This window comes from Delphinapterus leucas, chromosome 14 (assembly GCF_059928025.1).
Source record: "Delphinapterus leucas isolate spDelLeu-1000000601 "Yukka" chromosome 14, BTC_Dleu_Yukka2, whole genome shotgun sequence".
NCBI classification, from domain to species: Eukaryota; Metazoa; Chordata; class Mammalia; order Artiodactyla; family Monodontidae; genus Delphinapterus; species Delphinapterus leucas.
This window is the reverse complement of record NC_143142.1, coordinates 67004570-67030503: the sequence shown is the minus strand read 5'-3', so window position 1 is coordinate 67030503 and position 25934 is coordinate 67004570. Positions and strand designations below refer to the sequence as shown.

At 35.0% G+C, this 25934-nt stretch overlaps 1 protein-coding gene across 4 annotated transcripts in view; it reads right to left on the bottom strand.

The window, feature by feature from the left end:
• Positions 1-25934, bottom strand: part of SMAD4 (SMAD family member 4) — a 56029-nt gene that overhangs the window by 5328 nt on the left and 24767 nt on the right. For all 4 annotated transcript variants that reach the window (XR_002646166.3, XM_089895201.1, XM_022584466.3 and 1 more), the window contains exons 5-10: positions 25467-25679; positions 22361-22480; positions 22150-22266; positions 20668-20721; positions 7622-7805; positions 6427-6595 (exon numbers count right to left, since the gene is read on the bottom strand). Coding sequence is in view for 3 of the 4 variants with exons in the window: in XM_089895201.1 (XP_089751327.1) it covers positions 6427-6595; positions 7622-7805; positions 20668-20721; positions 22150-22266; positions 22361-22480; positions 25467-25679 (857 nt within the window). In the remaining variant the exon portion in view is untranslated. The remainder of the gene's footprint in view (positions 1-6426; positions 6596-7621; positions 7806-20667; positions 20722-22149; positions 22267-22360; positions 22481-25466; positions 25680-25934) is intronic.

The window sequence follows — 25934 nt, the reverse complement described above, 5'->3', positions numbered from 1 at the left end:
TGTTATCACCCCAAATTACAGGCTACATTAGGGTTCACTCTTGGTTTTATAATTCTATGAGTTTAGACAAATGTATAACGACACGTATCCAACGTTGTAGTGCCATACAGAGTACTTTCACTACCCTAAAAATCCTATGCGCACTGCCTATGAGTTCTTCCCTCCTCTCTATCCCTGGAAACCACTCATCTTCTTACCGTCTCCATAGTTTTACCTTTTCCAGAATGTCACAGAGTTGGAATCATACAACATGTATGTAGCCTTTTCAGATTGGCTTCTTTCACTTAGTAATGTGCATTTTAGGTTCCTCCATGTCTCTTCATGACTTAATAGCTCATTTCTTTTTAGTGCTGAATAACATTCCACTCTGTGGATGTACCACAGTTTATTTACCCATTCACCTACTGAAGGACATGTTGGTTGTTTCTAAGTTTTTGGCAGCTGTGAATAAAGCTGCTGTAAACATCCGTGTGTAGGTTTTCGTGTGGACATACGTTTTCAAATCATTTGGGTAGATATTAAGGAGTGTGACTGATGGATCATATGGTTAGAATACATTTAGCTATGTAAGAAACTACCAAACTGTCTTCCAAAGTAGCTGTATCATTTTGCATTTCCACCAGTAATGAATGAGAGTTCCTGTTGCTCCACATCCTGGCCAGCATTTGGTTTTGTCAGTGTTTTGGATCTTAGCCATTCTACTAGTATGTAGTGGTATCTCACTGTTGTTTTAATTCACAATTCCCTAATGACATATGAACTTGAACATCTATTCATACGCTTATTTGCTATCAATGTATCCTCTTCACTGAAGCATCTATTCAGGTCTTTTGCCCATTTTTTAATCAGGGTGTTTTCTTACTGTTAAGTTTTAAGTGTTTTCTATATTTTCGATAACAGTCCTTTATCAGATGTGTCTTTTGCAAATATATTCTCCCAGTCTGTGGCTAATCATCTCATTCTCTTGACACTGTCCTTCGTAGAGCAGACATTTTTAATTTTAATGAAGTCCAGCCTATCAACTGTTTCTTTCATGGATCCTGCCTTTGATGTTGTATCTAAAAAGTCATTGCCATACCCAAGGTCATCTCCTATGTTATCCTCTAAGAGGTTTATGTTTTACATTTAGGTCTTTACAACCACTTAAAAAAATTTTTTTTTAACCATCATTAACCTAGTATGTCCCGGGAGGAGGGAATACAGCTTACTTATAAATTCCCAGGGTTCAATATGTTCTCAACATATCCCCACCTCCACCATGAGTTATTAAAAATAACCAAGACATATTCACACATAGGTTCTTTACAATATGTTATAAACAATCATAATTTCGATTGTCTTAATCTAAATCTATGCTAACACCAGGAGCACATATTAACCACAGAGATGAAATTTTAAAACTTTTATCTGCAGATGTAGTAAAAATGATTCATTAAGCACCTCAGCAAACCTTCTTTCCACATGGGTTATTTATGTAATTACAGCACCCACACCAAAAGACATATTATTGGCTATACTGCTAACTAAAACTCAGGCTGCTTCCCCACTGTATACTCTGTCTATACCATAATAGGTTTCATCTGTTATACTGGATAGCAAAATTAAGGCTTTCATTGAAATGCAACCATCTTCCTTTCAAAATTTGACTGAGTTGTTGATAAAAACAATTCAAAGTAACCAAAGGTTTTAAATATTCTTTTTGGCTCAGATCCAAAACATATTTCATCACCACCCCTGGGCTAATCAACAATTTACCTCTGATTTCATTTATTTAAACACATTTCCTGTGGTTACTCTCATATAAGTTTATTACAAACTTATTATTTAACAAAGGTGAGTGTCATAAAGATCACTGTCAACATCTTCAGGATATTCTCTTTCAACCAGGAGCCAAATTTTGGCATTCTTCTTTATAAGGCTCAGTTACAGTACTCTGTTTAAATCAACACCAAGAAATAGTAATCCAGAAAGAGAAACAGGTAATTGTGTTGGTGGTATACTGGGCATCTGAATATAAGACTGCTTTAAGGACTTGCTAAGTAATCTGACCTGGAGGTAAGAATCATGATATATAGTAAATGGGAATAAACTTAAGTGGGATCATAATAACCTTCAACCTAGTCCAGCTGTGGTTTAGAAACACAGCCTGCCCCCTGCCCCTAACATACATGTGTTCAAAAACAAACTGACTCATCATCATAAGAGAAATGCATATCAAAAACCACCACAGTGAGATACCACTTCACACCCTCTAGGATGGCTAAAATCAAAAAGACAGATAACAACAAGTATTCATGAGACTGTAGAGAAATCAGAAACTTCATATACTGCTGCTGTAAATATAAAATGCTACAGCCACTTTGGAAAACAGTTTGGCAGTCCCTTAAAAAGTTACACAGAGGTATTTTATGATCCAGCAATTCCACTCCTTGGTATATGCAAGAGAAATGAAGACGTATGTTCGCACAAAAATCTGTACGTGAATGTTCATAGTGGTATTATTCATAATATAGCCAAAAAGTAGAAACTCATATGTCCATCAACTGATGAATGGATAAACAAAATGTGGTATATGAAATATTATTCAGCCCTAAAAGGAATGAAGTACAGATATATGCTACATGGATGAAGCTTGAAAACATTATGCTTAGTGAAAGAAGTCACAAAAGACCACATTATATGATTCCATTTATAAAAACTGTTCAGAGTAGGCAAATCTATAGAGAGAAAAAGTAGGTTAGTGGTTGTCTAGAGCTGGCGGAAATAGGTTGTTGGGAGGTAACAGCTAAAGAGTACAAGGTTTCTTTCTGGGGTGAAGAAAATGTTCTAAAATTGATTGTGGTGACGGTTGCACAACTCTGTGAATATACTAAAAATCACTCAATTGCACTCTTTTAATGGGTGAATTATATGGTATGTGAATTATCTCAGTATCTCAAAAAAGCTCTTAAAAAACCTGAGTGTCTACTGCTTAAGCAACACAAACAAAACAGATCTTACTTTTGAAAGCAAAAGAGCAATGCCACTTAAACAGAATTCAAACATTTGCTCCATTTAAAGCTTGTAAAATGCCATTTTGTTACATCAGATTTTCATAAATATAAGGTGACTGCTATATCATGAGAGAAGCAGGAAAAAAAAAATCAACATCTTAGGAGAAAAAAAAATACAATTTAGTCCTAGCTTCTTGGTTTATAAAATGAAAGAATGGTTCTTCAAACCTATGTTTTCCTCATTTTAACTAAAAAGAAAAAAATGTGTTTGTGTGTATGTATGTGTATTGGGGGTAGGGATGGATTCCCCCATGTGGACTCCCCAATGTAAGGGCACTCCTTCCAAGGGTTCATGTATCTGTATGCAGTTCACCCCAGTAACATGATCTCTGGTGATAATCTACCTGACAACCTAAACTTTAGTTACTGCGGCCCAAAAAATTAGTAAATGAAGAAAAGGCCAATGGTTAGATTTAGGATAAACTTGCATCTCTTTCTGGCTAATAAGAAGACTCTTCTGAAGAACAATATACTTAGTAAACAGAAGTAACTATTTTTAAATCTTAGTTAATATAACAAAAATGGGATTTTTTTTACTCCACTAAAATGTACCACAAGAGAGTTATTTATTGTTCAAGGCAAAAGTCTGAGATTGCTATAAAAGTCTATCCATGACAGTGGTTTATCAAGTGATGACACGTCTCATACCTGGGTGGCTTTTCAAGGACCATTTGTACCAAAATAGAGATACTACATTATTTGACAATCCTAGAAATTAATTATACAAGATTCCACATTTTTTAAGCTTAAATGTTTTAAATACTACCTCATATCCGTTAAGTTCATAACTACTGTCTGGCACAAAGTATATATTCAACACTGTAGTCCTCTGTCCATTCACTTCTAATTGCACAAGTAATCCAGAGACTTGTAGTCAAGATGGATGCATAGTTATGCATAATCACCTTTGCTCTCTGCTCCAAACATATACAAAGGCTAGAAAAACTATTAAAAATAGATATCTTCCAAGCCAATCATAAAATTCATGTGGAAATCCAAGGGGCTGGCAATAGCCAAAATAATCCTGAAAAATTACAAAGTTGGAAAGCTCACACTCCCCAATTTCAAAACTTCCTACAAAGCTATAGCAATCAAGAAAGGGTAGTACTGTCACAAGGATAGATATATACAGCAACGAAATAGAATTGATGGCCCAGAAAAAAATCCTTTATCACTTAAGGTCAATTGAGTTTTCAACAGGGTGTCAAGATAATTCAATAAGGGAAAGAACAGTCTTTTGAACAAATGGTTGCTGGAACAACTGGTTCTCATACAAAAGAACAAAGTGGGATCCTTTCCCTACACCATACACAAAAATTCACTCAAAATGGATCATAGACCTAAATATAAGACCTAAAAGTATATAACACTTAGAAGAAAACATAGGCATAAATCTTCATGACCTTGCCTTAGGCAATGGTTTCTTAGATATGACACCAAAAGCACAAGCAACCAAAGAATAGATAGACTATACTAAATTTTAAAACTTTTGTGCTGCAAATCATTATCATGTAAAAAGTGAAAGACAAGCCAAAGAATGGAAGAAAATATTTGCAAATCATGTATTTGATAAAGGACTGATACCCAGAATATATAAAGAACGCTTATAACAATAATAAAAAGACTAAAAAATCCAATTAAAAAATGGGAAAAGATCTGAACAGACATTTCTCCAAAGAAGAAACACAAATGGCCAGTAAATACACAAAAAGAAGTTCAACATTATTAGCCATTAAGGAAATGCAAATCAAAACCACAATGAGGCAGATACCACTTCATATCCACTAGGATGGCTAAAATAAAAAAGGCAGATAATAACAAGTGTTGGTGAGAATATAGAGAAACAGAAACCCTCCATATACATTGCTGGTGGAAATGTAAAACAGCACTACCATTCTGGAGAACAGTCTGGCAGTCCCTCAAAAAGTCAGACACAGAGTTATCTTATGATCCAGCAACTCCACTCCTAGGCATATATCCAAGAAAATGAAAAAATACATCTACCTAAAAACTTACACATGACTATTCATAGCAGCATTATTCATAATAGCCAAAAAGTAGACACAACTCATGTCCATTAACTTATGATGGATAAACAAAATCCACAGTGGAGAGCAAGGACGAAAGACAGAAGGTACTTGGGGTACCAGCACCAAACAGGTGTAGAGGACAGGAATTTGACTTCTCAGAGTGATATGGAATGAGAAAACAGGCTCTCCGAGGGCTACAACTGGGCACCTGCCCATAAATCAAGTGCTGGTAAAACAGTTTGACAGTTAATTCAGAAATGCAACTAGGAATAAAATTCTTGTCCATGGCATAGGTAAGCATCAGAGAAATCTATGCAACAGGAAATTAGGCCCTGAGCATACCTGGGGATTGGAACTCAATTTCCTCAAGTGACAGAAATTCCTCTACCTTCTAAATATAAGAATTGGTCCTGAGATGTGGATCCCAGGGTGCCAGACTAAGGCAAAGCTGCCCTACAGGGAGAAGCAATGACAGGAAGGAAAAAATAAAAAATAAAATCTCTTGAGAAAAACTTGCCAACAAATATTAAACAGACTACAAAGCATACGAGGAAACACAGCACCACTTAAAAATAATAACAAAGCACAAATAAACAAAATTCCTTGTGGAAAAATTAGAAAACACAAATAAAGATAATTCTATTTGTGTGCTAAGCAATTTCCTAGGACTAAGTGAAGAGGCAGAGTTAATTCCACTAACTTACAATAGCTAATCTTAAACATGCTGAGGATGACGGTGAAAAATCTGAAATTAGAAATATATTTAGGGTATCTAATTACCATCTTCCACTTTCAAAAACAGTGTATGTTATAAATTAAAATTAAAATAGGTTGAATATGTAATAATTAATGAAAAATACCTCAGGCTTAATTTGCAAAATAATATAGTAAATAAAACTATTTAATGCACAAAATAACCTTAAAAAAAGTGGTACTGAAGAATTTTTCATTTCTCAGTTCTTAATGTGAAAAGCTATACTTTTAGAATTCCCTTCCATAAAATCCTAAAGGTTGGCTACGATGCAATTTCAGAGTCTGAGTTTTACATATTTTATATCAAAGGAAATTTGGAGGTTTCACTCAGTATTTTCAAGAGCCTGTGTATTACCCTAAAACATTTAACAAATTTGCTAATAAAACAATAGGGCATGAATGCATCCACAAAACTAAATAACCAATCATATCAATAAAAGTGCCCAGGAAATGTGTTTTATATACAAACATAATTTGATTATTTAATACATAAAGAGACATTTTTACACTCCTCCCACCTCCATCTCAATTCTTTAAACAACAAACAGAGCTTTCCAAGTCTAAAATATTTGAGTAAAATTGCAACTAACCTTTATATATGCACTTGGGTAGATCTTATGAACAGCGTCTCCAGGTGCACGCCCAGCTTCTCTGTCTAAGTAGTAGCTCTGTACAAAGACTGCGTGGTCACTAAGGCACCTGACCCAAACATCACCTTCACCTTTACATTCCAACTGCACACCTTTGCCTATGTGCAACCTTAGGAAGAAAAAGTGAATCACATTTCATTTTGATAAGTATTTAAAAATAAATTTTAGTTCAGATTATATAGCATACCCAATATTGAAAAATTTTAAAGAATAAAGGACATTATATAATACCATAACCAAAAGATAGCCACTGTTAACATTTCTGTATGTTTCTTTATTTTTTTTAGTATCCTATTCATATGTAATAATGATGAACATTCACATAATGCTTATTATGTATCAGGAACATTCAATATAAATTCTCACTTAACCTTCACAATTCAATTTAAATTAATTTAAAAATTCAGTTAATCACATGAGCCAAATTTTAACTGCTCAACAGCTACATGTGGCTAGAAGTTACTATACTGGACAGCACAGATATAAACCATTTCCTTCATCACAGAAAATTCTATTAGACAGCACTGGCTTAGAGAGTAGATAACTTATCAAAAGCACACAGCTAGGGATAGAGCCAAGATTATGTGCTTATGCACACACACATTTCCTTAAAGATTTGAGATCACACAGTACCTAAAATTGTGTGTTTTCCTGTAATATTTCATCTTAAGTATTTACATTTGATTATGTAAACTTTTTATATTTTAATGACTGCATAAAAATGAAAGTGTATTAAAATTTACTTAACCATTTACCTTTTATTATCAGTCTTCCATTATAAATAACACCTGTGGAAACATGTCTTCATTTTATGTTATTTCCTCTCAATAAATTTGGAGAAATACCATACAATCAGAGGAAATAAAAACTAGTTTTCAAACCGGGTTCCAAAAGGTCTAGTTACGATTCAAAACACAGAAACCTCACTAACTTTTAAAAAAAGACTGTATTTTATCATCTTTTAAATAACAAACATCTACAATTCAAATGAAATGCTTACAAATTCTGAATTTTCAAGACGATCTTTATTCTTTTATCTATATTTGAAAACATAATTTACATTGAAAGATATCTCTGAATAAAACACAATGTACTATGTTCAATTTTTAAAATTAACTATCTATACAATCAATACCTTGCTCTCTCAATGGCTTCTGTCCTGTGGACATTGGAGAGTTGACCCAAGCAAAAGCGATCTCCTCCAGAAGGGTCTACATAACCATCAACAGTAACAACAGGACAGCTTGAAGGAACCTTAAACGTCTCTCCTACTTGAACATCCATTTCAAAGTAAGCAATGGAACACCAATACTCAGGAGCTATAGGAGATAAATGGGAGAGAACAGCCAATCATGTGAGAAAGATTTAAGGCTTTTACTTTCACTCCATATGACAAAGCTTTTCTTAAAGGGTGAAGGAAAGGGATAGCACCCAAAAGAATTTATAATGCATTATAAAGTATGCACTGCCATGACTTCTACTTTTCAGCTTAGTATCTAACATTCTTGAAACTTAAAAAAAGTCATTTTTAAAATCTGGAATTTGGTTCTTACCTGAAAGTACCCAATCAACAGGGAATTTAAAGACCGGAAATAATTAGAAACATAAATTTTTTTACCATGATGTTTCATCTAACTGCACATAATATTTTCTATGTAGTCTGAACTTTTATTTTTTTTTAAAGCACACTGATTCTAATACGTATTTCAGAGAAGTGTTCTTGAATAACATCAATCTATGGTATATATTTATAGATCCCTAAATGAAAGAGAGGGCATAACCAAGTCAGACATCACAGACAAGAGTCAAGGTTAATTACACTCCAACTACACAGTTTCTATGAGCAGGATTTTTCAGTTGTCTCTTGGATGAAAGGTCATTTGTCCCATCTGTATTTTTAGTGAAGTCCATTCATGTTAACTACTATAATTTTTTTAAATTATTTTTTTACATAGCAGGTTCTTATTAGTCATCCATTTTATATACATCAGTGTCGACATGTCAATCCCAATCTCCCAATTCATCACACTGCTTTCCCCCTGACCGCTTTCCCCCCTTGGTGTCCATACGTCTGTTCTCTACATCTGCGTCTCAATTTCTGCCCTGCTAACTGGTTCATCTGTACCATTTTTCTAGGTTCCACATATATGCGTTAATATACAATATTTGTTTTTCTTTCTGACTTACTTCACTCTGTATGAGAGTCTCTAGATCCATCCACGTTTCTACTAATGACCCAATTTGTTCCTTTTTATGGCTGAGCAATATTCCACTGTATATATATATATACCACATCTTCTTTATCCATTCGTCTGTCAATGGGCATTTAGGTTGCTTCCGTGTCCTGGCTATTGTAGATAGTGCTGCAATGAACATTGGGGTGCATGTGTCTTTTTGAATTATGGTTTTCTCTGGGTATATGCCCAGTAGTGGGATTGCTAGGTCATATGGTAGTTCTATTTTTAGTTTTTTAAGGAACCTCCGTACTGTTCTCCATAGTGGCTGTATCAATTTACATTCCCACCAACAGTGCAAGAGGGTTCCCTTTTCTCCACATCCCCTCCAGCATTTATTGTTTGTAGATTTTCTGATGATGCCCATTCTAACTGGTGTGAGGTGATACTTCATTGTAGTTTTGATTTGCATTTCTCTAATAATTAGTGATGTTGAGCAGCTTTTCATGTGCTTCTTGGCCATCTGTATGTCTTCTTTGGAGAAATGTCTATTTAGGTTTTCTGCCCATTTTTGGATTGGGTTGTTTTTTTTAATATTGAGCTGCATGAGCTGTTTATATATTTTGGAGATTAATCCTTTGTCCGTTGATTCATTTGCAAATATTTTCTCCCATTCTGAGGGTTGTCTTTTGGTCTTCTTTGTAGTTTCCTTTGCTGTGCAAACAGTTTTAAGTTACATTAGGTCCCAATTGTTTATTTTTGTTTTTATTTCCATTACTGTAGGAGGTGGATCAAAAAAGATCTTGTTGTGATTTACGTCAAAGAGTGTTCTTCCTATGTTTTCCTCTAAGAGATTTATAGTGTCTGGTCTTACATTTAGGTCTCTACTCCATTTTGAGTTTATTTTTGTGTATGGTGTCAGGGAGTGTTCTAATTTCATTCTTTTACATGTAGCTGTCCAGTTTTCCCAGCACCACTTATTGAAGAGACTGTCTTTTCTCCATTGTATATCCTTGCCTCCTTTGTCATAGATTAGTTGAGCATAGGTGCATGGGTTTATCTCTGGGCTTTCTATCTTGTTCCATTGATCTATGTTTCTGTTTTTGTGCCAGTACCATAATGTCTTGATTACTGTAGCTTTGTAGTATAGCCCAAAGTCAGGGAGTCTTATTCCTCCAGCTCTGTTTTTTTTTCCCTCAAGAGTCCTTTGGCTATTCGGGGTCTTTTGTGATTCCATACAAATTTTAAGATTTTTTCTTCTAGTTCTGCAAAAAATGACATTGGTAATTTGATAGGGATTGCACTGAATCTGTAGATTGCTTGGGGTAGTAGAGTCATTTTCACAATATTGATTCTGCCAATCCAAGAACATGGTGTATCTCTCCATCTGTTGGTATCATCTTTAATTTCTTTCTCAGTGTTTTATAGTTTTCTGTATACAGGTCTTTTGTCTCTCTAGGTAGGTTTATTCCTAGGTATTTTATTCTTTTTGTTGCAATGGTAAATGGGAGTGTTTCCTTAATTTCTCTTTCAGATTTGTCATCATCAGTGTATAGGAATGCAAGAGATTTCTGTACATTAATTTTGTATCCTGCAACTTTACCAAATTCATTGATTAGCTCTAGTAGTTTTCTGGTAGCATCTTTAGGATTCTCTATGTATAGTATCATGTCATCTGCAAACAGTGATAGTTTTACTTCTTTTCCAATCTGTATTCCTTTTACTTCTCTTTCTTCTCTGATTGCGGTGGCTAGGACTTCCAAAATTATGTTGAATAACAGTGGTGAGAGTGGACATCCTTGTCTTGTTCCTGATCTTAGAGGAAATGCATTCACTTTTTCACCACTGAGAGTGTTTGTTGTGGGTTTGTCGTATATGGCCTTAATTTTGTTGAGGTAGGTTCCCTCTATGCCCACTTTCTGGAGAGTTTTTATAATAAATAGGTGATGAATTTTGTCAAAAGCTTTTTCTGCATCTACTGAGATGATCATATGGTTTTTATTCTTCAATTTGTTAATATGGTGTTATCACACTGATTTGCATATATTGAAGACTCCTTGAATGCCTGGGATAAATCCCACTTGATCATGGTGTATTATCCTTTTAATGTGTTGTTGGATTCTGTTTGCTAGTATTTTCTTGAGGATGTTTGCATCTATATTCATCAGTGATATTGGTCTATAATTTTCTTTTTTTGTAGTATCTTTGTCTGGTTTTGGTATCAGGGTGATGGTGGCTTCATAGAATGAGTTTGGGAGTGTTCCTTCCTCTGCAATTTTCTGGAAGAGTTTGAGAAGGATGGGTGTTAGCTCTTCTCAAAATGTTTGATAGAATTCACCTGTGAAGCCATCTGGTCCTGGACTTCTGTTTGTTGGGAGATTTTTAATCACAGTTTCAATTTCATTGCTTGCGATGGTCTGTTCATATTTTCTATTTCTTCCTGTTTCAGTCTTGGAAGGTTATACCTTTCTAAGAATTTGTCCATTTCTTCCAGCTTGTCCATTTTATTAGCAGAATTGCTTGTAGTAGTCTCTTAGGATGCTTTGTATTTCTGCGGTGTCTGTTGTAACTTCTCCTTTTTCATTTCTAATTTTATTGATTTGAGTCTACTCCCTCTTCTTCTTCATGAGCCTGGCTAATGGTTTATCAATTTTGTTTATCTTCTCAAAGAACCAGCTTTTTGCTTTATTGATTTTTGCTAGATTTCTTTGTTTCTATTTCATTTATTTCTGCTCTGATCTTTATGATTTCTTTCCTTCTACTAACTTTGGGTTTTGTTTGTTCTTCTTTCTCTAGTTCCTTTAGGTGTAAGGTTAGATTGTTTGAGATGTTTGTTGTTTCTTGAGGTAGGATTGTATTGCTATAAACTTCCCTCTTAGAACTGCTTTTGCCGCATCCCATAGGTTTTGGATCGTCGTGTTTTCATTGTCATTTGTCTCTAGGTATTTTTTGATTTTCTCTTTGATTTCTTCAGTGATCTCTTGGTTATTTAGTAACGTATGGTTTAGCCTCCATGTGTTTGTGTTTTTTACGTTTTTTCCCCTGTAACTGATTTCTAATCTCATAGCGTTGTGGTCAGAAAAGATGCTTGATATGATTTCAATTTTCTTAAATTTACTGAGGCTTGATTTGTGACCCAAGATGTGATCTATCCTGGAGAACTTTCTGTGTGCACCTGAGAAGAAACCGTAATCTGCTGTTTTGGGATGGAATGTTCTAATCCATCTAATGTTTAATATCAATTAAATCTATCTAGTCTATTGTGTCATTTAAGGCTTGTGTTTCCTTATTAATCTTCTGTTTGGATGATCTGTCCATTGGTGTAAGTGAGGTGTTAAAGTCCCCCACTGTTATTGTGTTACTGTCGATTTCCTCTTTTATAGCTGTTAGCAGTTGCCTTATGTATTGAGGTGCTCCTATGTTGGGTGCATATATAATTGTTATATCTTCTTCTTGGATTGACCCCTTGATCATCCTGCAGTATCCTTCCTTGTCTCTTGTAACCTTCTGTACTTTAAAGTCCATTTTATCTGATATGAGTATTGCTACTCCAGCTTTCTTTTGATTTCCTTTTTCATGGAGTATCTTTTTCCATCCCCTCACTTTCAGTCTGTATGTGTCCCTAGGTCTTAAGTGGGTCTTTTGTAGACAGCATATATATGGGTCTTGTTCTTGTATCCATTCAGCGAGCCTGTGTCTTTTGGTTGGAGCATTTAATCCATTCACGTTTAAGGTAATTATAGATATGTATGTTCCTAATACCATTTTCTTAATTGTTTTGGGTTTGTTTTTGTAGGTTGTTTTCTTCTCTTGTGTTTCCCACTTAGAGAAGTTCCTTTAGCATTTGTTGTAGAGCTGGTTTGGTGGTGCTGAATTCTCTTAGCTTTTGCTTGTCTGTAAAGCCTTTGATTTCTCCATAGCTTTTGCTTGTCTGTAAAGCTTCTGATTTCTCCATCAAATCTGAATGAGGTCCTTGCCCGCTAGTGTAATCTTGGTTGTAGGTTCTTCCCTTTCATCACTTTAAATATGTCATGCCACTCCCTTCTGGCTTGTAGAGTTTCTGCTGAGAAATCAGCTGTTAACCTTATGGGAGTTCCCTTGTATGTTATTTGTCGTTTTTCCCTTGCTGCTTTCAATAATTTTTCTTTGTCTTTAAATTTTGCCAATTTGATTACTATGTGTCTTGGTGTGTTTCTCCTTGGGTTTATCCTGTATGGGACTCTCTGTGGTTCCTGGACTTGGGTGGCTATTTCCTTTCCCATGTTAGGGAAGTTTTCGACTACAATCTCTTCAAATATTTTCTCGGGTCCTTTCTCTCTCTCTTCTCCTTCTGGGACCCCTATAATGCGAATGTTGTTGCGTTTAATACTGTCCCAGAGGTCTCTTAGGCTGCCTTCATTTCTTTTCTTTCTTTTTTTTAAAATTCTGTTCTGCAGCCATAAATTCCACGATTCTGTCTTCCAGGTCACCTATCCGTTCTGCCTCAGTTATTCTGCTATTGATTCCTTCTAGTGTATTTTTCACTTCAGTTACTGTATTGTTCATCTGTTTGTTTGTTCTTTAATTCTTCTAGGTCTTTGTTAAACATTTCTTACATCTTCTCAATCTTTGCCTCCATTTTTTTTCTGAGGTCCTGGATCATCTTCACTATCATCATTCTGAATTCCTTTTCTGGAAGGTTGCCTAACTCTACTTCATTTAGTTGTTTTTCTGGGGTTTTATCTTGTTCCTTCATCTGGTACATAGACGAGATGAAAAGGCAGAGGGCTGTCTTTCTGTGAATGTGGTTTTAATTCCACAGGCTGCAGGATTGTAGTTCTTCTTGCTTCTGCTGTCTGCCCTCTCAGTTTAAACCAGGTTTAAACTGGTTTTTAAACCTCTTTATTGGAGTATAATTGCTTTACAATGGTGTGTTAGTTTCTGCTGTATAGCAAAGTGAATCAGCTATACATATACATACATCCCCATATCTCCTCCCTCTTGTGTCTCCCTCCTACTCCCCCTATCCCACCCCTCTAGGTGGTCACAAAGCACCGAGCTGATCTCCCTGTACTACACAGCTGCTTCCCACTAGCTATCTATTTTACATTTGGTAGTGTACATATGTCCAAGCCACTCTCTCACTTCGTCTCAGCTTACCCTTCCCCCTCCCCGTGTCCTCAAGTCCATTCTCTATGTTTGTGTCTTTATTCCTGTCCTGCCCCTAGGTTCTTGAGAACGTTTTTTTTTTTTTGATTCCATATATGTGTTAGCATACAGTATTTGTTTTTCTCTTTCTGACTTACTTCACTCTGTATGACAGTCTCTAGGTTCATCCACCTCACTACAAATAACTCAAACTACTACAATTTTAACTCTGAAAATGTGTTGAATGTATTCATTTGAACTTCAATAAATGATTTTAAATAACTGAGCAAAAGAGAGCCACTACTAGGTTTGGTTTACAAATATCGTTGATCAAGTATTTCTAATTTTTGTGTGAATACAGTTATTACATAGAGCCCACATACATGCAAATTATTTGATTTTCCTTTTTTAAATAACAGGTATTTATGGGGTACATAAGAATCACTGTAGGCACACACAGCAGTAAACAAGGCAGCTATTGTCCTATTTTCATGGAGGTGCAGAGGCAGACAAGTAATCAAATAAATGAACAAGACAACTCAGGTAATGATAAACACGGTGAAGAAAATAAAACAGGGTATGGGACAGAAGATGAGTGGAAAGGTACTTCAGACTAGACAGTAGGGGCACATCCTATCCGAAAAAGTCAGACCTGAAAGACCATGTATCTATGTGGAGACTGTGAATGAACAGCTCAAGAGGAAAGCAAATGCAAAAGCCCTAGAGCAGAAAGGGGTCTGACATAAGGGGGGAATAAAGGCCAGTGCCATTTATTAGAGATTGAAAGTTTTCTATGATAAACCAATTATTTATCTGCATCTCACTATGCCATTTATGAACTCTGGCTGACCTAGAATTTTCAACAAAAAGATACTCAGAATGACAAAAAAAATACATTTCTTCAAACCTCCCAAAAAATGTTAAAATGAAGTATAATTAATGCTTAAAATATATTAAAAACAAAAATCCTGTAAAGTCTATGTATCTAATTGCTTTTCAAAATGTTGTCAAGGAAAAAAGGACTTTCCAATGAAGTATTAATAAAAGAGACCACCTGAAAACTGGATGATTCAAAAACTTAATAATTCAAATGTTTTGCCATACAGAACGACCAACTAATCACAAACACTCCTTTAAATATTTTTATTATTTATAATAAAATATAAATAATAAAATAATATATAATAAAATATAATAATAAAATATAATATTTATAAAAATAAATATTTTATTTTTATTATCATGAGAACATGAAAACCAGCGATATACTGAAGTGCCTTCTTAAAAAGCTAGTTTTGAAATATTTATGAAGCTGTTCCTTATAGTAAAACTCTTTATTAAAGGCATCACATTATGCTATGGACAAGAAGCTTCAGCCAACGTAACAGGCAGGTATACTGGTTGAAGCTAAAACTAAAGAGGTTGTTTAAGACAAGATAACAATTACCCAATGTTTTGGCAGCAATAAACAGTAACAGCACTTTAATAAGGTCTTTAACAATCAGCCCAAACAGTAAATTTTGTTACAAATAATATCCTGAAGTCACGAATGTTTTCAACGCTGGTTAAAAAAATGAGATCCAAGTACATGCATTTCCTAGTTCATATTGAAGAATACTATTTACAAGTGAAGTTCCATGGCAAGCAATCTTTTTTCCGAGAGAGTCAATTGAGGGGGAAAAGGGGAGCTGTATAATCTCCATGTTTAAATAAGAAAAATAACTTTTATCATCATAAATTGCAACATCTGCAACTACACTTAAACATTATGTTATTATTTCCCAGTCACCAAAGGGGTTTTTGTTTGCCTAATATTTCAGACAGCATACAACAATGATGGTTACATAAAGCTGCATTTGGCAAGCTCTGAGTATAAAAGGAAAGTGACATCAGAGTTGCACCACGGACCAGGGATGAAAAATGACCTTCTAATTAAAAGGATTATTAAGGCCCAGGAAAGCAGGAGGAAGGGGGTTACTATCTGTGAGGAGAGACAGGGCTAGAGGTAACCTAATAGGTAATCCAGAGAAGTTAGTGGTGCTGGGATACAAAATACCATGTGAAAACCTTTTCTAAAGGTTTAGAAATGGTTCTAAAGGCTTAGAGTCCACTCTAAATTTGTTATACAACCAGGAGGGAACATTCTTATTTTTAAAACAGGAGGAGGTAACAGGAAACACTCATTAAGCCTTTCTAGATCTCTCTGTGCTCTTTTGCTCCAAGGACCAAATGCCACATAAGTGACAAGTCTGCAGCCTCTCAAAACTAGTATCAACAGCAAGACAGAATTTACTCATTTCCAAGAGAGCTTTCTTAACGTCCCAACTCACTTGAAAGGGGGTGGGATTGTTATGTGCTTGCTGACGTTGCTATTTTTAGTTTCTTGTTCCTTAAGTTAGTGAGGTTCAACTGGTCCCATGAAGTCTATGGGCTGCTTGCTCATCACGGACCAGAGGAAAGGTTTTGAAAGACGAGTTAAGAACATGAATTTTTTTTAATATAAAAACTCAGCTAAATATTTTTTGTAATGAGAAAACATATTACAAAGCACAGCTTTATCAAAAAATTGTTATTCAATTATAATAGAAAATGTAAGTCTCCAAGGTATTATCTTTAATTTCTGAAACAAGAGTCATTCAAGAAAAAGTTAGAAATTTGGTTGAAGCACCTAAATGACTCATTATGAATTATTCCTTTTATTATTTATATCTGAATGAGATGTCCTATGTGAATCTTTCATGAAAATATAAAGGTACTCTCTTAAATGGTAGTTAGTTCCAAAGTACTAGAACACAACCTGAATTTGAAAATCTGTGAATTCTGTATTCATTTATCAGTGACCAAAACAATCTCAAAGACGCTGAGGTGGGCTTCCCTGGTGGCGCAGTGGTTGAGAGTCTGCCTGCCGATGCAGGGGACACGGGTTCGTGCCCCAGTCCGGGAAGATCCCACATGCCGCGGAGCGGCTGGGCCCATGAGCCATGGCCGCTGAGCCTGCGCGTCCGGAGCCTGTGCTCCGCAACGGGAGAGGTCACAGCAGTGAGAGGCCCGCGTACCGCAAAAAAAAAAAAAAAAGACGCTGAGGAAACTCTTCGCTTTAATTTGCAATCAATATTTAATTTAATGAATATATCTCAGCTTTACGAAAAAGCAAGAGTGTTAGTCCATAAAAAGAAATGATTAAAAATGAAATGAGTAACTTTTTCCAAAAATATTTTTCAACTTAGTTATCAAAGCCTAGAAATCACCAAGTATATGTCCTGTCTGAAATCTTTTATACCAAGGTAAAGACCAATCTAACTTTTTTTCACTTTCAACAATTTATATTACTTATATTTCCTAAGACATACATGCAATTATATTCAAAAATACTTTATCAAAACAGATATACTATATATTATTGATGATTTTTAATTATTAAAAATATTTTACGTATTCAGATATGCATATTTCCCATCTATACAGTCCTAAGTCAGTGGTAGAATATTTTAGCATTTCTTAATCAAACCTTAAAGGGCTGCATTAACCATACACCTAATACAAAATATTTTTACTTTGGTTTCCTTTTCTATTTGTTCATGAAACAAGGATAGCAGATCTTATAAACTACTAGCTAGGATTTACAAAGCACTAGATAACAGGGGACACGAGGGATTAGGGAATGCTTCTTCACAACTGTGGTGTGACTTTAAAAGAGGCCACCACACTTAAGAGGGTAGGGGTGTGAGGTATGGCGCCAATGATTCTCACCTCCTGATATTCACATTCTTGTATAGTCCCCTCTCTACAAAATAGGATCTTAAAAAAATGAAGATGTGATTTATGAGGTTAAGTCTTAAAAGACCCCGAGGTTCTGTCTTGCTTTCTCTAGATCACTCAACTTTGCAGGAAGCAAGCTGCCATGTGAAGATACTCAAGAAACTCTGCAGAGAGGTCCATGCAGAAAGAAACTGGAGCTTCCTGCCCACAATACCACTAACTTGCCAGATAGGTGGTAAGCCACCATGAAAGTGAATTCTCCAACCCCAGAAAAGCTTTCAGATGGTGGCAGCCTGAGCCAACAACTTGACTGCAAGCTCAAGAGACTATGAGCCAGAGCAAACAACAGACAACTAATACAGAGTATATAACATATCTGGCAGAGAACACCATGCACAAAAAAAGTACAGAGGGATGATATAGTCAAGCAAGCTTGGGTGAGCAGTTCAGGATGGTTAAAGTATGAAGAGATGAAGTTAGAGAAGTATGCAGGGTCCCGGATCAGAGATCCTTTTCTGCCCAGCTAAGGAATCTGGACTTTATCCTATAGGCTAAGCAATAAGTAGGGAAGCCAGTGCAAGTTCTTCAACAGAGAAATAACATAACTAGATTCAAATTTTAAAAGAAATACTGAGTAGCAGTAGAGATTAAATGGTAGGGAGGAGGGCACTATGACTGGAAGCTGTCCCATTAGGAAGACCAGTCAGCATATTCTCTTACCAGTGCAAGAGGAGAAATGAAGAACAGCTGTGAGGTAGAACTCTTCTGGGGCCCATCCGTATTCACAGTCAGAGAGTTCACAGCCAGCTGGGCTCCAACAAGCTGACTCCATTAATGGTACAGGCGCAGAGCTGACCCCTCCCGCAACCACGTGGACAAAGACCTTTCAGTATCATCCTCGCCATTAAGTCACTTCCCGTTCTACTCAAAAACAGAGGCTTTAATGCCAGTGCAGGGTCCTACAGATGCATATCCTCAAAACTAGTGAATGCTATTCCCTAACCACCAGGAGCTGTTAGGCCTCAACATGAGTTCTACCATGAGAATGAAGTAAATCCATCAAGAGGCCAAAGCAACTGCTGAATCCAAAACGGAGTCCAAATAACTAGCTAAATGCCACCATTCCCAACCCCACTCCACTATTCATCCACGGTAGATCTTTCTTCAGAGCCCTGATTATCCCTACTCCTGTGGACCACCTTCTGCCAAGCCATATGAACACTGAGAACCACACCCCCCAATTTGCCAGGGGTCACTACTGATTGTCAATGGTGCTGCCTTGAAGCCAGCAAAATTCTCATTCTTAAGACTCCAGATTTCCCCCTTTTATCACAATATGCTTATTAACATGAATTAAGATTCTGATACAATGATTTCATTTATATAATTTCAAGAAGCAGTAAAACCAAACTACTGGATTGTTTAGGGATGCATTCATCATTTTCAAAGAGCAAAAAAATTAAATCCATAAAAAGCAGGATAGTGGTTATCTCTGCAGGAGGAGATGAAAAGTTTTTGACTGAGACAAAATGCATGGGGAGGGAAAATTTCTGAGGGTGCTGTAATGTTTTAATTTTCAGTCTGGGTGTTGGTTACACATGTGTTGGCTTTAATGTTATTCATCAGACTGTATGTATACTGGTTTTATGTACGTTCTCTTTATTACATTTCTTAATAAAAATGTTTATAGAAAGGCAAGACCCCCTGACCCACAAAAAATGTTTAAAACCACAAAAATATGCAAATAACATACAGAAAATCCACTTAAGAGGATAATTTAACTAGTAATATGTATGATTAAAAAATATGTTAAAAAATATAAACATGTAACTAGTAAATATGTATCGTTAAAAAATATTTCTGTCCCACCAGCAGCATTTTTCTCCTTATCAAAACAAATATTTGCCTCCTAAATCAGTAAAAGTTAATTGAAGTATCACATCTACTGCTGGTGAGCATGATAAAACTGGTTCTCATACTCTGATGTGATCACTAAAGCAATGTGGCCTTTTGATCCAGAAATTCTTCAAATTCCCGAAACTGAAATATGAGAAGAATTATAAGCATAAAGATCTTACCCTCAATGTTATTTTTCTTTAACAGCTAGAAGAAAAGTTAGAACCAACATAAATAATAAATAGCAGAACACTGTTTAAGAAAATTATCTATTTGAGGAACTATAAGTTACTCTTTAAATTGACCATTATGGTTACTGTAGTTATATTTTTTAAAAATCTTCAATGGAAATATATACTGAAATATTTATGTATCAAATGATTATATAGTATTTCCATCAAAATGATAGGTAAGGATATGAAAAGTAGGTGAGGGTATAAATGAAACAAGATTGGCCATTAGTTGATAATAGCTGAAACTGAGGAATGAGTACAATTTTCTATACTTGTATTTGGTATATGTTGAAATTCTCCATAATAAAATTTTTGTAAAACTAGGGGGAAAATTAAGGTGATGAACTGAAATTATATAGCTGCATCTTTCTAAGAAAAACAGATAGGATAGGACGGAGGGAAGAAAAGCAAATCAAAATCCACTGTTTATGTTAAGAAGCCTTCAATATTTTCTTTTATTTCCAAACTTTCTCTTTTATTACTTCTATAGTTTACTTAGCTATTTCATCTACTCTTTTGAACATAATTTAGTGCAAACAGTTTCTAAATTGCAGTTAACCAGAGATTCCTCAATCTACCTTCTAAGACAGATACGGTGTATTATTTTTCTGTTCAGCATCTACTTCAGATTCTTCCTGGCTTTTTAAGCTACAGTTTTACAGGTGTTCTATTTTGAAACCTAGTTTCTTCTACTGCATATTTATGTATTACATGCATCTTAAAACTGGTATTTTGGTACTTTATATTTTAGCCGAAAATGCAGTTCTTGTCTTTTCTTTCAGAGACAGTTAAAAAAAATCAAATATGGACAGTTTATGTGTGCTTATATTGGTTACTCATAAACTGTTGATTAACTAATGCCATAATGAGTATTGTACTTATCTGAAAAGTTAAGTTACTCTGGAGTTATATTAAAATCTCTCTGTGTGTATGTGTTTCAATTGCCATAAAGAAAAGCTAAATGTAGGGAATTAATTTTGAAATACACTTACCAGGATGGTTAGAAATGGGAGGCTGGAATGCAAGCTCATTGTGAACTGGCGGCCCTAAAGAAAAGACAATAAAAATCCCATTTTCATTTATTAAAAGTTTTCCAATGCTGAAACTTTTAATAAACCTTAAATATAACTATCATACCTTAGGAACTGTTTAGATCAAGCTTATGCAATGTCTAAGAATGTAAAAGCTTAGTTTACTTTATAATTATAATAAGCAAATACTCTTGAATTACTTTTGTAGCCATTTAATAGCCAACATTTTAGAGCTGTATACCAACTGTTAAACAATTTACGATAGTTGTACATGCAAAATTTAATGTAATTATAAATTATCCATGTAATACAGTACAATTCATAATGTAATATATAATAATAATTCAAATTGTGAGGTCCATTTTAAAACAAGTGTTTATCGTTTATTAAATTAAGAATATTTACAAAATGGCACAGTAGCTAACATAACTGAGAGATTATTATGTGTTAAGACATTGTGCTAAACACCTCACATGAATTATTACATTTACTTCTTACAACATCCCTGAGACAGATACTACTATTACTACCCTTAAGTCTTAGGGAGGTTAAATAATTTGCCAGTGGTCACACAGCCAGTTAAGGGTCCAAACTCAGCACCCGTAACAACTATGCTGGCCCAGGCAGCCATTAAAAACTACATTCTCTTAAGACATGGAAAAATAGTAACATAACTGTAAAAAAGCAGGGTACAACAACATAGTCACAGTCTGATGTCCTCCTCCCCCCAAATTTATATATATACCCGACTATATGACTGGAAGGAAAAATGTGACAAAATATTAGAAGTAGATATCTCTGGGTATTAGGATTCTGGATAACTTTTATTTTCTTATTTATTCCTCTGTGTATTTTCCAAGTTTTCTTTGGTATTATTAATCTTATAATGGAGGAAAAGGGATTTAATATATATGAAAGATTTATACTCTTGATTTTACTAGGCCAAATGAACAATGTTCCTGTTCTGCCTGAAACTACAAGCTATGGTTATCAGTAGGGTATCCCTCCCAATCAAGCCTGCACAGAGTAGAGGAATGACAGATTCAACATCTGTGTGTCTATGGTATGCTGAACTCTGTGGTGAGAGAAACCTTGAGATCTTGACACTCAAGGAGTTTCAATACACTTAGGGTGGATATACAGATACACATGAGATCTAACAACATACACAAAACAAACAAATGAATGGCAATCAATGTGGTGTTAATGAAATATCAGCAACAAAGAAATAAAAGTATTCTGTAAATATCAATCCTCTAAAACAAAGGTATGATAACATAACTATGAAAAATAAAACTGTTTACCAAAAATACTGAAAAGCACTAATCATTTAATGAAACCAAATTGTAAGATGACTAAAAGATGTAAAAACATTTTTAAAAAATAGAAAGAAAACAAAGTTCTCAAAAAGAAAAGGCCCTTACAACAAAAACAAGAGCTTACAGTAATGTCCGGGATGGGGCGGCATAGGCGGGTGGTGCTGAAGATGGCCGTTTTGATGGTGAGGCAAATTAGGTGTGTATGGTGCAGTTCTACTTCCAGTCCAGGTGGTAGTGCTGTCTAAAAATTAAGGCCCACATGGATTAATTTGCTTTTATAAACTCTGCCTATTTTTTCTCAACTACTTAGAAGATTTTAAAAAGCATATACATACTATGATGGTAAGTAGCTGGCTGACCAGTAAATCCATTCTGCTGCTGTCCTGGCTGAGGCCCTGAAGCTATCTGCAACAATCCTTCACTATGGCTGCCTGCCAGTATACTGGCAGGCTGACCTAGAGGAACAAGAAGACATTAATATGGTACATTTATAGAGGCAATCCTATGGTTTTATACAGTAAATGAAGGATCAATTATATCTGATGGTCACAATTACAAAGATGAGCAAAAAGTAGAATTCATCCATGGCCTATATAATAAAAAAACCCTAGAGTCATCTATAAAGGCAAACCTTAACTTGAAGAAGTTCAAAATTATTCTATCTTTAAGTAATATCTAGCTAATTTTATTGGCCCATTTCTTCACAAATATTCTTCAAATGCCAGCAAAACCCCACTATAGGTCTAGCCTATCATAATAACTTCTTCAGAAGCACATCAGCTCACTCCCAGCCACTCCATCTAGCTCTGGACCTTTCTGACTAGGACTCCAAAAGTCCAGGCTCAAGAAAATGTTGAAAACTGGAAAGTTCATTATTAGCAGCACGGGTACTAGTAATGGCAGAATGCTAGAGGGTGATCAAAGAAAAGGAGAGCAGGCAAATATTTTAAATGGAATGTGATGGGTAAGGTGAGAAGGTTAAAAAAAAAAAAAGGTAAGCTCCACTGTCCAATCAACACAGCATCTGCTAGTTAAAACAAAACAAAACAAAAAATCAGTCTATTTTGAAATTTTTTCATGTGCTTTTAAAAATCAAGAATTGCCTCTAAGAACACTATCATACTCCTGGATTCACAAGAAATTAGTTGCTCTCTCTGTATGTAATATACCAGGAGAACTATTCTATTCAAAACCATTCTAAGAAATTGCTTACATTTTTAAGGCTTTATTTTTCGTACAGAAAAAGCTTAATTTCTTCAAGCAAGAATTAATTAAGTCAACTGTGCATCTCACTTGGAAAGCAATGAAATTCCATAATTGTTATTTGTTACTGTCATTACCTCAATCTTTTCTCATCTATGTGGGAGTATAATCAGATAGAAGAGAGTAAATGACACCATTGCTCGAATATGCAATGAACAGCTCAAAGTATGAAGAAAAAGGAACATCTTTCTCCTCTCTACAACTCACATTTCTTTAAGGCTAAGATTATAAAATTAAAAGCTAAAGAGACTACTTCAATACTCCCTATTTTTTTTTAAGAGGATGTTTTCAGCTACCTCCCATCCTATTCATCCCCCTCAAATTTTTGCATCTTTAAAGGTTAATTAAATTTTTACTCTTGCTTTTTAACGACTGTACATGGCGCATACTTTTAGCTATCTTACAAAAACTGTCACTATGCAGAAGAAATTAAATTATTTTAATTTATTACAGATATTTAGAAAGAAACCCTGAAGATATTCAGGTACCAAATGAACATAAAGCCCACTGCAGTTATCTGTACTGAGTATTTCCATTACACAATTCCAAGTACATAAAATGAAATTAAACAACTAAATCAGCTCACGTAGTCTTCCAATTCCCCTATTTTAGTCCAATTTCTTTTCTTTCTTCTAATTTTATCAATACACTTTTTGAGATCTAAGGAAACATTCTGCAACAAATTCTAAAACTTATGGTAATCATTACTCATTGCGAAAATATATCCAAAAAACACCAAGACAAAATTATCCACATTTCATTCATATCACTTTATTTGAATAGGACTCAGCCCCAGGGAACGTAACAGTTAAAATGAAGTCACTTTAGCAAGCATCAACAAAGGCATGCAAATTCAACCTCCAGGTAGTATCAACAGAGGTTAAGTGGCACTAATCTATGCTCAAGTGGCTGTAACGTACCTTCTTTTATTCTCCTTCCCTACCCACTCTGTTTGTCAACTATATTCCCAAATTAGTGAATAAAGAGTAGACAGATAACAGAAGAACCAAGTGGTTAAAGGTTCAGGTTCTCAAGTTTGTGTTTAACCTATATGGCCCACTTGGAATATGCTGTCTATAGTGAGACTGTCATCTCATGTAGCAAATCCAAAAGATATTGTGTGAAGAGGTAAAATGAATTAAAGAGGGGGAAATTTGGTATACTTTATTTGAAACTCAATTGTAGAAATCAGTCCTCCATTTATTCCAAAGATCAACTTTCTATGTTGAATCTGATCTGATATTAAACAGAATAATGCTTCCTTTGATATCAACTAACAAGTATCAGTCCAGATCTATCAACAATTCACTGCTGATGTGGGCTTAGATACAATCTCCTTAGCAAGCAGGTACAAATAACACAATACAAATGCGAAGATCCTGTTCTGTGATTAATTTAAAAACAAAAAAAAGGCCACTCAACTTGCCAAGTTGAAAACTGTCCAACCTTTGGTGGCTATGAAAATAAGGTCATTATTTCCTTGACCAGGCCCCAAGAAAATCTGAACCTAATAGCACTCTGCCTCCATGACATGGCAGAGAAGGTGAGTACCTCTTTAATGGGAAGAATCTTTTGAAAATAGACTTGTTAGAAAAAAAATAAAATAAAGTTAGATACACAGAATTTAGCTTTATTTCAAAGTTGACTAAAATACTTAACATCTATCTTGAGTTTGTTACTAACAAATTTGTCAAGATTCCTTTTTCTAAGTTTGCACAACTGGAGACTGAGATGACTATTATAAAGTAATATTCTGCCAGATAAAGCAAAATAAAAATACTGATTAGAGGAAAGCTTGCAATTCCATTAACAAAGATTTTTATAAACCTCTTGGTTCAAAACTACTTGTTGGTAACTTAAATATTTCTCTAAAGTAGATCTGAAAGCTTAAGAGACTTCTTACTTCTGCGTGTAATAAAGTACAAATTACACCATTAATTTAAATCATTACTTAAATTCCAAGTGACTATACATCAACATAAGAACATTTAAATAAATTACAAACACCATTTTTTTCCAGGACAACTCAAAAACCTATTTAATGCTTGTTTACCTATGAAAGATACCAGAGTACTTTTAATTTTCACTTACTTGGAGGTTTCCTCCAAGTGGCTACCTATAAATATATAATGGTTAGGAAAATTCATCTTGCTGACTACATCTGACTCTACAACTCACTTGTGGAAGCCACAGGAATGTTGGGAAAGTTGGTGGTGCTGGTAGCATTAGACTCAGATGGGGCTAAGAGAGCTGGGGTGCTGTAGGTCTCCGTCGATGCACGATTACTTGGTGGATGCTGGATGGTTTGAATTGAATGCCCTTCAGTGGATAATGATGGCTGTCCCTCAAAGTCATGAACATATTCATCCTTCACCAACATACTAGGTGGAGCTATACAGAAAAGCAAACATATTTTAAAATCTTATAAGCTTCTATTCCCAGAAAAAAAAATCTTATAACTAATATAACAACACCTTAAATCAACTATAGTGTATATCAGTCTAACTCAGAATTTTCTAGTACTATTTTTAAAGCATACTATTCTATCAGCAAAAGCTATTTATTTAGAGGTAGTGGCATCAGCTCAATCTGACTGACTCCTTGAAATCTGAAGGTAGACCATATTCCAACAACCTCCAGCAATGG